Source organism: Protobothrops mucrosquamatus, unplaced genomic scaffold, assembly GCF_001527695.2.
Source record: "Protobothrops mucrosquamatus isolate PMUCROS unplaced genomic scaffold, P.Mucros_1.0 scaffold3158, whole genome shotgun sequence".
Classification (NCBI taxonomy): Eukaryota; Metazoa; Chordata; class Lepidosauria; order Squamata; family Viperidae; genus Protobothrops; species Protobothrops mucrosquamatus.
The window spans coordinates 234344-248669 of record NW_015389158.1 but is presented as its reverse complement, the minus strand read 5'-3'; the positions used below and the strand labels follow the sequence as shown (position 1 = coordinate 248669).

The 14326-nt window shown below is 51.6% G+C and overlaps 1 protein-coding gene across 1 annotated transcript in view; it reads left to right on the top strand.

Moving 5' to 3' along the window:
* GOLGB1 (golgin B1) overlaps positions 1 to 14326 on the top strand; it is a 26615-nt gene that overhangs the window by 6315 nt on the left and 5974 nt on the right. Inside the window, exons 6-11 of the mRNA XM_029286242.1 lie at positions 331 to 444; positions 1661 to 1774; positions 3004 to 3406; positions 5026 to 5111; positions 5322 to 10195; positions 11623 to 13597. Of these exons, the coding sequence (XP_029142075.1) occupies positions 331 to 444; positions 1661 to 1774; positions 3004 to 3406; positions 5026 to 5111; positions 5322 to 10195; positions 11623 to 13597 (7566 nt within the window). The remainder of the gene's footprint in view (positions 1 to 330; positions 445 to 1660; positions 1775 to 3003; positions 3407 to 5025; positions 5112 to 5321; positions 10196 to 11622; positions 13598 to 14326) is intronic.

Here is a 14326-nt window from a genome sequence, read left to right as displayed (position 1 = left end):
CAGCACCAGGCAGAAGTACGCCAGGTGGAGGCCCGCGAGGCAGAAATGCAGCAGGTGGGTTGGAAAAGCATCAGATTTGCAGATGACACCAAGCTGGCACGAACAGCCCACGCCCCAGAAGACGAGCTCAGGATCCCAAAGGATCTTGACAAAACCTGAACAGGGGGCCCTGTCCAACAACGTGAAATTTAATGAGGAGGAAAGCAAGGCTTGACACCTCGGCAGGAAAAGGCACAAATACAAATTGGGGGAAAGCCAGCAGTCAGAAATGTGTCTTTTTGTCTTGTGGCTTTTTGAAGCAGGCCTGTTGTGGCCTCTCTCTCCCCACAGAACCTGAGGCAGCTGGAAAGAAAGGTGGAGGAACAGGAGGAGGCCCTGCTGGGCAGGACACAAGTGGTCGAATTGCTGCAGCAGGAACTGAACGGCACTCAGGAAGAGAAGCAGGTACACCCCCCACCCCCGGGTAGCCCGTCAAAAATCACATTTTATTGCAATGTATTGCATGCCAAAGCTGCTCCAGAGTTGCTCTCAATTTGCAAAATGGACGTAATGAACGCTCAAGCTTCCTCTTTCCACTATCCGTTCAAGATGGGCAGTGATTAATATGTATATGTATATGTATTTACACGTAAGGGTGTAGGTATGTGTATTGTGTATAGCACGTCTAGATGTGTGTGATGTATGTGTGCACTTTGGAGAGCAGGCAACAAAATTTCATTTTTTTAATGTAAGTTTTATTAATTTTCTAATATTGCATTACACATTTGAAAAACAACGTGGCGGCTGAGTTATAATAATTCAGTTACAAACAAGTATCATTAGTACAAATCTCAAACTACTACCCTAAGCATTTCCTCTCTTTTCCCCTTAGTATATACTTTCTTTCTTTCTTTCTTTCTTTCTTTCTTTCTTTCTTTCTTTCTTTCTTTCTTTCTTTCTTTCTTTCTTTCTTTCTTTCTTTCTTTCTTTCTTTCTTTCTTCCTTTCTTCCTTCCTTCCTTCCTTCCTTCCTTCCTTCCTTCCTTTCCTTCCTTCCTTCCTTCCTTCCTTCCTTCCTTCCTTCCTTCCTTCCTTCCTTCCTTCCTTCCTTCCTTCCTCTCCCTTTCTTTTCCCTTCCCTTCCCTTTTCCTTTCCTTTCCTTTCCTTTCTTTTCCTTCCCTTCCCTTTTCCTTTCCTTTCCTTTCCTTTCCCCCCCCCCCCCCCCAAAAGGACTTTACATATATAAGCATATTAAGAAGGGGGGATTCAAATGGGTGCTCCAGGGCACCAATGCCTCGTGCAAGCTAAAGTCTGCTTAAGATCGCTAAGGGAACGAATGGAGCCANCAGCACCAGGCAGAAGTACGCCAGGTGGAGGCCCGCGAGGCAGAAATGCAGCAGGTGGGTTGGAAAAGCATCAGATTTGCAGATGACACCAAGCTGGCACGAACAGCCCACGCCCCAGAAGACGAGCTCAGGATCCCAAAGGATCTTGACAAAACCTGAACAGGGGGCCCTGTCCAACAACGTGAAATTTAATGAGGAGAAAAGCAAGGCTTGACACCTAGGCAGGAAAAACCAAAGGCACAAATACAAATTGGGGGAAAGCCAGCAGTCAGAAATGTGTCTTTTTGTCTTGTGGCTTTTTGAAGCAGGCCTGTTGTGGCCTCTCTCTCCCCACAGAACCTGAGGCAGCTGGAAAGAAAGGTGGAGGAACAGGAGGAGGCCCTGCTGGGCAGGACACAAGTGGTCGAATTGCTGCAGCAGGAACTGAACGGCACTCAGGAAGAGAAGCAGGTACCCCCCCCCCACCCCCCCGGGTATCCCGTCAAAAATCACATTTTATTGCAATGTATTGCATGCCAAAGCTGCTCCAGAGTTGCTCTCAATTTGCAAAATGGACGTAACGAACGCTCAAGCTTCCTCTTTCCACTATCCGTTCAAGATGGGCAGTGATTAATATGTATATGTATATGTATTTACACGTAAGGGTGTAGGTATGTGTATTGTGTATAGCATGTCTTGATGTGTGTGATGTATGTGTGCACTTTGGAGAGCAGGCAACAAAATTTCATTTTTTTAATGTAAGTTTTATTAATTTTCTAATATTGCATTACACATTTGAAAAACAACGTGGCGGCTGAGTTATAATAATTCAGTTACAAACAAGTATCATTAGTACAAATCTCAAACTACTACGCTAAGCATTTCCTCTCTTTTCCCCTTAGTATATACTTTCTTTCTTTCTTCCTTCCTTCCTTCCTTCCTTCCTTCCTTCCTTCCTTCCTTCCTTCCTTCCTTCCTTCCTTCCTTCCTTCCTTCCTTCCTTCCTCTCCCTTTCTTTTCCCTTCCCTTTTCCTTTCCTTTCCTTTCCTTTCCTTTCCTTTCCTTTCCTTTCCTTTCCTTTCCTTTCCTTTCCTTTCCTTTCCTTTCCTTTCCTTTCCTTTCCTTCCCTTCCCTTCCCTTTTCCTTTCCTTTCCTTTCCTCCCCCCCCCAAAAGGACTTTACATATATAAGCATATTAAGAAGGGGGGATTCAAATGGGTGCTCCAGGGCACCAATGCCTCGTGCAAGCTAAAGTCTGCTTAAGATCGCTAAGGGAACGAATGGAGCCATGTTTGAAAACAGAAATATCAGATGGATTTTCGGTTTTCAGGAAGGTCTTTTAGCACAGTTGGAAGCTGGAAGGTCTTCTAGTCCAGGGGTCTCCAACCGTGGCAACTTTAAGACTTGGGAGTTGAAGACCACAAGTTTTAAAAGTTGCCACGGTTGGAGACCTCTATACTGGTATATCCTCTTCCCTAACACATTGTGAGTTTTGGCAAAATCTACCCAGTCAAAAATGTTGCTGTAATCCACCAAACCTCCTTTAAAAAAATAAAATAATTCTCTTGCTATTTCCCATTATCCATCTTGGGTTAGCTACCGGGGGGCCATGCCCTCCTAACTTTCCGGTTTCCTTATTTCTATCTTATTTCCTTATTTCTTACCTCCTCCACGCTTCTCCTGTCCTTTCTCTTCCCTAGCATCTCCGGGAGACGTTGCAAGAGGCCGAGGCAGAGCTGGAGGCCTCGAGAGACGCTCTGGCTTCCGTCCAGCAGGAATCCGAACACCTGGTCAAGAGCCTGCAGCTGGAACGGGCCGAGCAGGAGTCCGTTTTCCGGCAGAGCCAGGAGGAGGTCCGAGAGCTGAGCCAAGAGCTGGCCCGGGCGAGGGCAGTCCGGACCGAGCAAGAGCAGGAGAGGGAGGCCGAGGAAGCCCGGCACGCCCGGGAGGTGGCGGAGAAGGAGCAGGAGCTGGCCGAGCTTCAAAAGGCAGAGCAGGACCTGCGGGCCAGTTACGAGGCTGTCCAGGCGGAGAACGCCCGGCTGCGTCAGAAGGCGGATGGGCCAGGGGCGAGCTCGCCCGAGGACGCTCCTGCCGCCCAAGGTCAGCGAAAGGGTCTGCAAGGAGGCAGCGGTGTCCTCCTGAAGGAGTGAAAGCATAGACAGAAGAGACTCTTTGTTGCTCAGGGTTGAACTGTGGGGTCCCTGCTGCTCTCTGAGCTGGGTGGTTTTCTTGCAGACGTTTTATGGCCCAACTAGGAAACATCATCAGTGCTAGAAGGGAGGGGGGTTGCAGAGAAGAGGAGGAGGAGGAGGAGGACTGTGGGGTCCCTGTTGCTCTCTGAGCTTGGTGGTTTTCTTGCAGACATTTCATGACCCAACTAGGGATATGAAATAAGAGAGAGGGGGAGGAGGAGGAGGAGGAGGAGGAGGAGGAGGAGGAGGAGAGAAAGAAGAAATGGTATTATCTGAAATGGTAAAGGGTCTCCTGCCTGAGCAGGGGGTTGGACTAGATGACCTCCAAGGTCCCTTCCAACTTTATTACTACTACTACTACTACTACTACTACTACTACTACTACTACTATTATTATTATTATTATTATTATTATTATTATTATTATTATTAAGAACTGTGGGTTCCTTAGTGCGCTCTGAGCGTGGTGGTTTTCTTGCAGACATTTTATTAATTAGGGATATGAAATAAGAGAGAGGGGTTGGAGGAGGAGGAGGAGGAGGAAAGAGCAGGGATGAAGAGGAGGAAGAAGGAAGGAGAAGGAGAGAAAGAATAACGGTGGGATCCTTAGTGCAGTCTGAGCTTGGTGGTTTTCTTGCAGACATTGTATTACCCAACTAGGGATATGAAATAAGAGAGAGGGGGAGGAGGAGGAGGAGGAAAGAGCAGGGATGAAGAGGAAGAAGAAGGAAGGAGGAGGAGGAAGAAGGAGAAGGAGAGAGAAACTGTGGGGTCCTTGGTGGTCTCTGAGCTGGGTGGCTTTTCTTGCAGACATTTCATGACCCAACTAGGGAACATCATCAGTGCTAGAAAGAAGTGGGCTTTGCTCTCTGTTTATACACAAGTGGCATGTTCTTCATGAGTCCTTGATTAGGCTGTTGTTTTCTGCTTGATTGTTTACCTGAGTTGGTAGTTCCTAATTGAGGTATTGTTTACGGCTTGACTCAAGGAGTCATCAACTCAGACAAACAAGCTAACAATAAACAGCAACTGAATCATCATCAACAACACTCCCTCTGGTATACAAACAGAGAGCAAACGTCGCCCCCTTCCAGCACTGATAATGTTACCTACGTGGGTCACGAAACGTCTGCAAGAAAACCATTCAAACTCGGCAGCCAGGATGCCACAATCATGGAAGTTGGTCTGTTCCCAGGGATCCCTATTCGGCTCCCGAAACACCTGGACAGCTCACCTGGTCTTCTCTCTAGCTAGGCTTTTTCAGACCTCTGACTGATGGTAAAAGGTCAGCAGCCTCAGCTCTGGGACAGCCCAGCCTGTCCGTTACGCCTTTGACAGCCTTCCGGATTTTGAAATCCCTTCGGTTCTCGCCGAATGAAAATAACCTCTCAGTCTGGCTGAACTGGGGGGGGGGAGGTTTCAGGAGCGGACCTCACTTTATGGCCCTTTTCGGCTTCTCTCGGCATTACACCGGGCCAGGGGATGGATGTGTCTCTGATTCCACTTACGTTGTGTTTTCTGTCCCAGGGGAGCCCCCCGAAAGACCCCCGGAGCTTGGCTCGTCTCCGCCAGAACTGGAAACAGCGGCAGTCCAGTCTCTTCCCCTGAACCAGGTAAAGGTTTCCATAAAGACTTTTGCAGAGGTGGCGAGGCCAGGGGTCCTGGGGGGGTGACCTGCAGCCCCCAGACCCCCCCAGACCCCTCTTCTCAGCTGAGCTACACCCAGCTGAGCTACTTTATATACTATAAAGTAATATAAAATGTAATATAAAATAAAATCTGCTCCCTGCAGAGGAATGACTCCCTTGTTCTCCTCCTTCCAGCCCAGCGTAGGTGGGACCCTTGAGGAGCTCCTGCAGGCCCAACAGGACGGACAGCCGGATCTCCTGGAATACTTTGCCGAGAAGAAGCAGCGCGATCTGTCAGTCTTGCTTCTGGAACTGCAGGAGGCCCAGGAAGAAATTGCACTGCTAAAGGGGCAGCTTCCGGTCACGAGCAGCCTGGAGACTGAAGCGGGACAATCCCAGGGGAGCGAGGAGGCCGAGAGAGAGGGAGAAGGAGCCGTGCCCATCCAGAGTGATTCCAGCAGCAGCTCCCTGGTCACGGTAGACCTTCAGGACTCTCCTTCTGTTCTGGGCATGCTGTTGGGCCCGGAGGAGCACGAAACCACTCAGGGAATATCTCTAGACTCCGGGCTGCAGTTACAGAAGTTGGAGCTTGAAGTCGCCGAACTGCACAGAAGGCATCAAGAAGCTGTGGAAACCCACGAGAGAACCCTGGAGGAGAAAACAGCAGACATCGACCAGCTTCAAGAACAGGTGGACGGCTCAGCCAGGGTTGTGCAGAGTCTGAGCGCAGAGCGTGACCAGCTCCTGTCCCAGCTGAAGGAACTCTGCTTCCTAGCGGAGCTGAAGGACCAGTTGGAAGGAGGTCCTGCTCACCCAGAGCAGCAGCAGCAGCTTCCCAACTATGAGAGTGGAATCTCTCACCTGGGTTTGTTGAAGGAGCAAATTCAGAGTCTGAGGAACGAGGCCAAATCCAAAGAGGTGAAAATCGTCGCTTTGCAGAAGGACCTGGATGAAGCCCAGCGTCGCCTCTCCGAGCAAGAAACGGTGGGGAGAAACCTGCTTAGCCAGCTCCAGAAGGAGCAGCAGAACGTCCAAGCCCTGGTAGAACATGGGCAGGAGGCTTCCACGAAGGCTCAGGAGCTCTCCCAGGCCCTCGTCTTGAAGGAGGTGGAAACCACCAAGCTGGCGAAGCTCCTCTCTGAAAACTCTCTGGAGGTGGAGAAGCTCCAGCAGGAAGTGATGGAGCGAGAACAAAGGATGACCGAAGTCAGCATCGGCATGTCCGACCGGATGGTGCAACTCAACGAGGAGAAGTTTATGCTGGGGAAAGAGCTGAAGAGCGTGATGGAGCAACTGAGCGTGCTGCAGCAAGGAAAGGAGACCAGAGAGCAGGCGGTGGAAACGGAGGAGGAACGGCCGCCAACGGAGGAGTTGCCCACCGATGAAGCAGTGGAAGTTCTAAGGAAGGAGAACGAACTCGTGAGGAAGAAGCTGCAAGCTGCCCTTCTCAGCAGGAAGGAGCTTCTCAACAGGGTTCGCCAGCTGGAGCAGGAAGGAAAAGGTGGGGAAGAGCCTCCAGCCGAGAGCCGGGAGGTGGTGGCCCAGGAGAATGAAGGAGGTGGACATCCCTCCGAGAGTCAACGGCTCCATAGTGGCCAAGGGCATCCTGCAAGGCGGGACAGAGCTGCCTCACTCAGCCAGTTGCTCTCTGCAAAGGAAGCCACGTCACAGGACACCCCTGAGGAGAAAGAATGCACGTGGCCACGGGCCGTGATTACAGAGTTGCGGCAAAGTCTAGAGCAGAAGGATCTCCAGATAAACGCCTTGCAGGCTGAACTCGAACACTGCACGTTGGCCCCGGAGAAACAAAGTCCGGTGGATCAGAATTTGGAGGGGTCCAGCTCAGCAGATCCTGGGGCAGGTGGATCAAGCAGCAAAGCTGACTTTGGCCCGGAAGGAGAAAATAGGACTGTCCAAGAAGAGTTCTCGGCGCTGGTCCAGGAGAGAGAAGAGCTCCAGAAGAAGCTGCAGGAAGCTCTGGTCTCACGCAAGGAGATCATCAAGAAAGCCAAGGAGAAGGATCGTCATTCTCGCGAGCTGCTAAAGCAGCAGAAGAACGACTACAACTTGCTGCAAGAGCAATTTGAGCAGCAAAGCAGGGAGACGGAGAACCTGCAGGACCAGCTCCAGATGATGTCCAAGTTTCTGGAGAGCTTCCCTCCTCAAAATCCTGCTGGAGATGTTTCTTCTGAAGGGCCAGCATCAGGGCTTGTGCAGGAGTCTGGCCAGGAGGTCATTGAAGAACACACTTCCTTGGTAACCGAAGACTCAGTTGTGGGACAACTTAAGGCAGACTTTGAGAAGCTTCAGGCTGAGAAGAAAGAACTGGAAGCCCAGATCAGATATCTGGAAGGAGAGCTTGACAGCAAGTCTGAGAAGACTCTGCTCCTTCAGGAGCAGGTCGAGCAACTCCTGGCTGAAGTGGAGATGGCCAAAACTGCCTGCAGTCAGGTGGAAACCAGCATGGCAAGCCTGAAGCTGGAATTGCAGGAGAGCTGGGAAGAAATTGCCAGGCAGGAGAGTCTGAGATGCCACCAAGAGCAGAAGGAACTCAGCGGCAGAGAAGAAATCCAAGGCCTTCACTCCCAATTAATGGAGAAAAGCGAGTCTCTTTGTTGCCTCCAGGCTGAGTTGCAAGAGAAGGAGAATAGGGTCAAAGCTTTGCAGGGGCAGTTGGACCAAGCCCAACAGCTGCAGGCTGAGCTTCAGGTGAAATCGGCAGAAGAATCTGCGGAGACCCAATCCAAAGCCCAGCTCCAGAGGAAGCTGCAGGCAGCCCTCATCTCCAGGAAGGAAGCCCTAAAAGAGAGGAAGGGGCTGAGGGATGAGTTGTCCGGCACCAAGGCCGCTCTGGAAAGCACCTCTCTCCATCTTCAAGAGGCAGAGCTTCGGGCGTCTGAGCTGGACAAGGAGAAGGTGGTCCTGTTGAAGAAACTGGCGACCCTCAAGGAGGAACGGGACAAGCTCATATCAGCGGTGGACAAAGCGTTGGTGGAAAACCAGAATGTGACTGGTTCCTGCGAGAGTCTGAAGTTGGCCCTGGAAGGGGTGACTCAGGAGAAGACAAGTCTTGAGGAGGAAATGGACTCTCTGAAGGAAAGGCAGGCCCAGGAGCTCTCGGAGTGGCGGAGGAAACACGAGGAACTGCAGAAGGAGTATGAGACGCTCCTGCAGTCGTACGAGAATGTCAGCAACGAGGCCGAGCGGATCCAACGGGTGGTGGAGAGCGTCCGACAGGAGAAGCAGGACCTCTTCCTCAAACTGAAAGAGGCGGAAGCGGAGAAGAAGGACGGGGAAGCTCGCCTGCAGGGAGCCGAACAGGAGATGGAAGGCATGAGGGAGAAAATGAGGAAGTTTGCCAAATCCAAGCAGCAGAAGATCTTGGAACTAGAAGAAGAGAATGAGCAGCTGAGGTTGGAAATTCATCCTGGGGATGGTAGACAGGATGGGGCAAATTCTGCTCTTCAAGAAGAGCTGGAAGCCTCCAAGAAGAATTGCCAGGCTCTTTCTGATGAGCTGAAAGCCCTGGTGGCTGAGAAGGACAGCTTGAAGCAGGAAATCCAGGATTTGAGGCAGACTTTGCAAAATAAGGAAGATCAGAGCAGCCTCCAAGAGGAGATGGTAGTCAGAAGCAAGATGGTCGGTTCCACCAAGATGTCATCTTCAGAGGAGGCAGCTGAGGAACAAGGAGATCCAGACACGGGTTCTGAAGTTCTCCCCACCACTGCTCCGAGCCTCAGGGACCAAAAGGAAGATCTTAGCCCAGCTAACCCTTTGCGTGATGAAAGAACTGGGGATGTTCAGCCAGTGGCAGAGCTTCAGGAGCAAGTGGCAGCACTGGAAGATGGGAGAAAGATGGCGGTAGAGGAAATGAATAAGGCCCGTAAGAATTTGAAGGTCCTGAAGGAAGAGAAGGACCACCTGGAAGGCTTACTGGCTGCGAAAGGCCAGGAACTGGAAGCTCTTCAAGGAAAGGTCCTCAAAGTGGAGGAAGCATGTGGGCAAACCCAGGAACAGCTGGCCGAGGCGCTGATGTTGAAAGAAGCTTTGGAAACTGAGAAGGATGACCTTGAAGAGAGGCTGATGAACCAGCTGGCTGAGTTGAATGGCAGCATTGGGAACTATCAACAGGACATGGCCAACCTGGAGAGCCAAAACCAGCAGCTCCTCGGAGAGCTGGGAAGTCTTCAGGGGTCCCTGAGCCGCCTGGAAGAGGAGAAGCGGCATCTGTTGAGAGAGAAGCTCGAGGTGGAAGCCGAGAAGAAAGAGAACATGGAAAAGGTCAAGAGCTCCTGGAAGGAGGACAACGGCCGGACTCAGACCAGAGAACTTCAGGAACTGCTGAAAGAGAAACAGCAAGAAGTGAGGCAGTTGCAGAAAGATTGCATTAAAAGCCAGGAGAAGGTCAGTAGCTTGGAGAGAACCATCAAGGCCCTGGAGTTTGTCCAGAGTGAGTCCAAGAGGGAGCTGGAGACCACCAAGAAGAGCATGGCGGAGGCAGAGGAGAAGACCAAGAAGGTCCAGGCTGAGTTGGCTTCCTGCAGAGTCTTGCTGGATGATACTCAGAGCGAAACTGCCCGAGTCGTGGCGGAGAGCCTGAAGGTGAAAGAGGAGCTTCAGAAGACCCAGGCTCAGTTCAGAGGTCAGCTGAGTCAAAAAGAGAAGGAACTTGAGAAACATTTGGAGCAAGAGAAGGCCAAGCATCTGAAGGAGATGAGAAACATGGAAGAGAGGTTGGAAGCCTTGCGGAAAAAGCAGACGTTCGCCGAGGAGTCGGCACGAGAACTCCAAGGGTCCCTGCGCCAAAAGGACCAAGAAGCCAAACAGATTCAGGGCCACCTGAACCACACCTTAGCCCAGCTGGCAGCCTTCACCAGAAGCATGTCCTCCCTGCAGGATGACCGGGACCGGGTGATAGACGAGTCCAAGCAGTGGGAGAAGAAGTTCAGCCAGGCCATTGAGAAGAAGCAGCAGGAGCTCTCTGCTCAAGAAGAGGCCTGCGTTGCCTTGCAAGACCAGGTCAAGAAGATGGCTCTCCAGGTGGAAGACCTCCAAGGCCTCGTTGTCAGGTAAGACGGGGGCTGACCCTCCCACCTCTGGCATTCCAAGGTTCCTCTGGGGCTCTTTCATAACGAGCAGAAGCAGAACTAGGGTGAGCTAAGGGGAAGGACGCAAATCTCCTTACCCCCGTTTCTTCTGTGCTCATTTTAGCGTGGTAGATAAGAGCCAGAATCGGAATAGAATAGAGCTGGAGGGGACCTTGGAGGTCTTCTAGTCCAGCCCCCTGCTCAAGCAGGAGACCCTTTACCAGGGGTAGGCAACCTTGGCTCTTTTATGACTTGTGGACTTCAACTCCCAGAATTCCTGAGCCAGCCATGCTGAGGGGAAAGGGAGAGGTTTTCATGCTGAGCCATGCTGGCTCAGGAATTCTGGGAGTTGAAGTCCACCAGTCATGAAGGGGCCAAAGTTTCCCTCATGCTGGCTGAGGAATTCTGGGAGTTGAAGTCCACAAGTCATAAAAGAGCCAAGGTTGCCTACCCCTGCCCTATGCCATTTCAGACAAGTGGCTGTCCAGTCTCTTCTTGAAAGCCTCCAGTGATGGAGTACCCACAACTCCTGAAGGCAACTTCTGTTCCACTGGTTAATTGTCCTCACTGTTAGGTTGCTTCTCTCCTTGATTAGTTTCCATCCGTTGTTGGATGGAAATGGAGGATGGGATTTGAGACATGGAGGACGGATTTGAGTCTCTCCTCTTGCAAGCTCCTAGAGTCAGTGGAAGCAGATTTTGTGCAGGGCCTTCTCTGTGGCAGAGCTCACCGTAGGGTTATTTTGCCCACCTGCCTTTGAAGATTGGACAACCACTGGATGGCTCAAGTTCTGGGTCAAGGCTTGGAGATGTGGAGAAAGCCTTTGCAGAGAAGAGATGTCCAGTTTCTCCTTGGGCTAAAGTACTCTGCCTAGATAAGGATTAAGGAGTGGATAGAGAGTGTGGTGCTCTCTGAGCTGGGTGGTTTTCTAGCAGATGTTTCATGACCCAACTAGGGAACATCATCAGCACTAGAAGGGAAGAGGGTTTGTGGAATGGAGGAAAAGGGGAAGGAGAAAAATTGTGGGTTTCTTAGTGCTCTCTGATCTTGTTGGTTTTCTTGCAGATGTTTCACAACCCAACTAGGTAAGATCGTCAGTGCTACAAGCTGATGATGTTCCCTACTTGGGTCTTCAAGAAAACAACCAAGCTCAGAGAGCACCAAGGACACTTAAATGCTCTTCCTCCTCTCCACAAACCCCACTCCCCTCTAGCACTGATGATGTTACCTAGTTGGGTCATGAAAGAAAATCACCAAGCTCAGAGAGCACCAAAGACCCCACAGTCCTCTTCCTCCTCTCTGTGGACTCCACTCCCTTCAGGCCCTGATAATGTTCCCTAGTTGGGTCATGAAACATCTGCAAGAAAACCACCAAGCTCGCCCTTACATTCTGCCATTTCTGTTTGCAGCCTGGAACGCAGCAAATCAGCCCAAGAGTCCCAAGCCCAGAAGGAGCTCCAGAACCATCAAGAAGAAGTCCGATTGCTCCAGGAGGAGAAGCACAGACTCGGACTACAGCTTGAAGAGGTCCAGCAGTCACTGGGCCACTCCCAGAGCCAGGTTCTCCAACAAGGAGGAGAACTTGGGTCTCTGAGAAAGCAGCTTGTTGACCTGCAGGCCTCCTTTGAGGACTGCGACCAAGTCCGTCTTGAGATGTCGGAGACGGTGAAGAGCCACGAGGCCGGTCTTCAGGATTACAGATTCAGTCTGGAGCAGCTGGAGGCTGACCTGCAGGCTTCCAAGGAGCTGACGGACAGACTCCATACCGAGATGAGCTTCAAGGAGCAGAAGATTGTCGGTCTCGTGGCTGCCAAGGAAGAGGCCGTAGCCAAAGCCCTGTTGGAAATCCAACAGCAGCACAAGGAGGAGCTGAAGGAGTTGGAGAGCCAGATGGCCAAGGCTGAAGCCGAGAAGGTGGCTTTGGAGGCCGATAAAGCAAAAGCTCAGGAGAAAGTGAATGGTCTCATGAAGAAGCTGAAGAATATCCACGAGGAGAGCAAGCAGAACAAAGCTCAGCTAGATTCCTTCACCAAATCCATGTCTTCTCTGCAAGATGACCGGGACAGAGTTCTGGAAGACTATCGGCAGCTGGAACAGCGTCACCTGGCCGCCATTTTAGAGAAGGATCAGCTGATCCAGGAAGCGGCTGCAGAGAATAACTCCTTGAAGGAGCAACTTCGGACCCTCCACGGTCAGCGGGATGACTTGCATGCCGAAAACGCCAAGTTGGATGCCGAACTGGTACGGTACCGTGAAGACCTGAACCAAGTCATCTCCATCAAGGACAGTCAGCAGAAGCAGCTGCTGAAAACCCAGATTGAGCGGATCCAGGCCCTGGAGAAGGAGAAGGCAGGGATGGAAGGCCAGCTGCAAGAGTCTGAACTTAGTTTGGCTAGCCTACAGCGAACCGTGGAGGCCCTGAAGCTGGAGAAGCAGAATCTGGACCAGGAAGTCAAGAGTCTCAAGTCTTCCCTCTCCCAGATGCAGGATGAGATCCTGGTTCTGAGGGAAGGTGGCGCCATGATGGAGCTGCAGTTGCAGTTGCAAGAGAAAGTGGATGAAATCCGGAGTTTAGGCGGGCAGCTCTCGCTGGCAAATGAGCAGGTGGTGGGACTTGAAGAAGAGCTGGCTCACCTTCATCAAACCACCTCTCAGAAGCTGCAGGAAGCGGACGCCAAGATGAAGGAAGAGCTCAAGAGCTTCCATCACGACACTGGACTCCTGCGGAACGAGACCGAGACAGCCGAAGAACGGGTGGCCGAGCTGGCCAAGGACCTCCTGCAGTTGGAGCAGAGCCTCCTTGTGGTCACAGAAGAAAACCAGGACTTGAAGGCCCAAATCCGGTCGTTCAAGAAAGCCATGAGTTCTCTCCAAGACAGCTGGGATCAGTCTAATGAAGAACGGCGGGCCCTGGAGAAGAGATACGCGGGAGACCTGGAAGAGCAGAGGCAGCTGCTTCAAGGCCTCCATCAGGAGAAGCTTCACCTTCAGGAGGCGCAAACCGCCCTGGAGGAGCAGAAGGACAGCATGGCCTCCGAACTCGCTGCCCTCCGAGACTCAACGGAAGGGAAGGGCTTCTTGGAGAAGGTGGAGAAACTCAACCAGCAGCTTCAATCCAAAGACACCCAACTTGCTCGCCTCTCTTCGGAGCTGGAGAGGGCCTCTGGCCAAGTGAAGGCCTTCTCTCAGGCCATGGCCAGCCTGCAGGCTGAGCGGGACCGTCTGATGAGCGAGCTGGACAAAACCCGCAAGACGGAGGAGGTGAAGCTGCAGTCGGCCACCGGCACGTCTTCCAGCCTGGCCGAAGTGCCGAGTCTCAAGAAGGCTCTCTCGTCCCTGCAGAACGACCGAGACCGGCTGGTAAGTCTTGAATCCCCGCGGTGTGTTGGGAGGGCGAGGGGTAGCAGAATAACAGAGTCGGAAGGGACCTTGGCGGTCTTCTAGTCCAACCCCCTGCTCAGGCAGGAGACCCTGTACCATTCCAGACAATTGGCTGTCCAGTCTCTTCTTAAAAACCTCCAGTGATGAAGCGCCCAGAACTTCTGGAGTCAAAAGCTGTTCCACTGGTTAATTGTCCTCACTGTTAGGAAGTTTCTCCTTAGTTCCAGGTTGCTTCTCTCCTTGAGTTTCCATCCGTGGTTTCTTGTCCTGCCTTCAGGGGCTTTGGAGCAGAGGTTGACCCCCTCTTCTTTGTGACAGCCCCTCAAATACTGGAAGACTGTTATCATGTGTATCATTGTTGTGATAGGCGATATTGTTATGATCTTCCTTTTGAGAGTAGGCAACAATTTCATTTTCAATGTGGGCCGGTGTCTGACAGTAAAATTGACAGTAACGGTGATCTTATCTATATTGTTATGAGATGTAGCGCTGCTACCGTTATCAGGGCTGTTATTGTTCCATGTTCTACATCACCCCTAATCCTTCTCTTCATTAGAGAGGGCATCCCCAATCCCTGCAACCTTTTGTGGGGTCCTTGGTGGTCCACTAGGCATCTTCAGGGCTAGCTCTGATGTTGTTACCTAGTTGGGTCATCTACAAGAAAATAACCAAGGTCAGAGAGCACCAAGGACCCCACAGTCCTTTTCCTCCTCCTCCTCCTCCTCCTCCTCC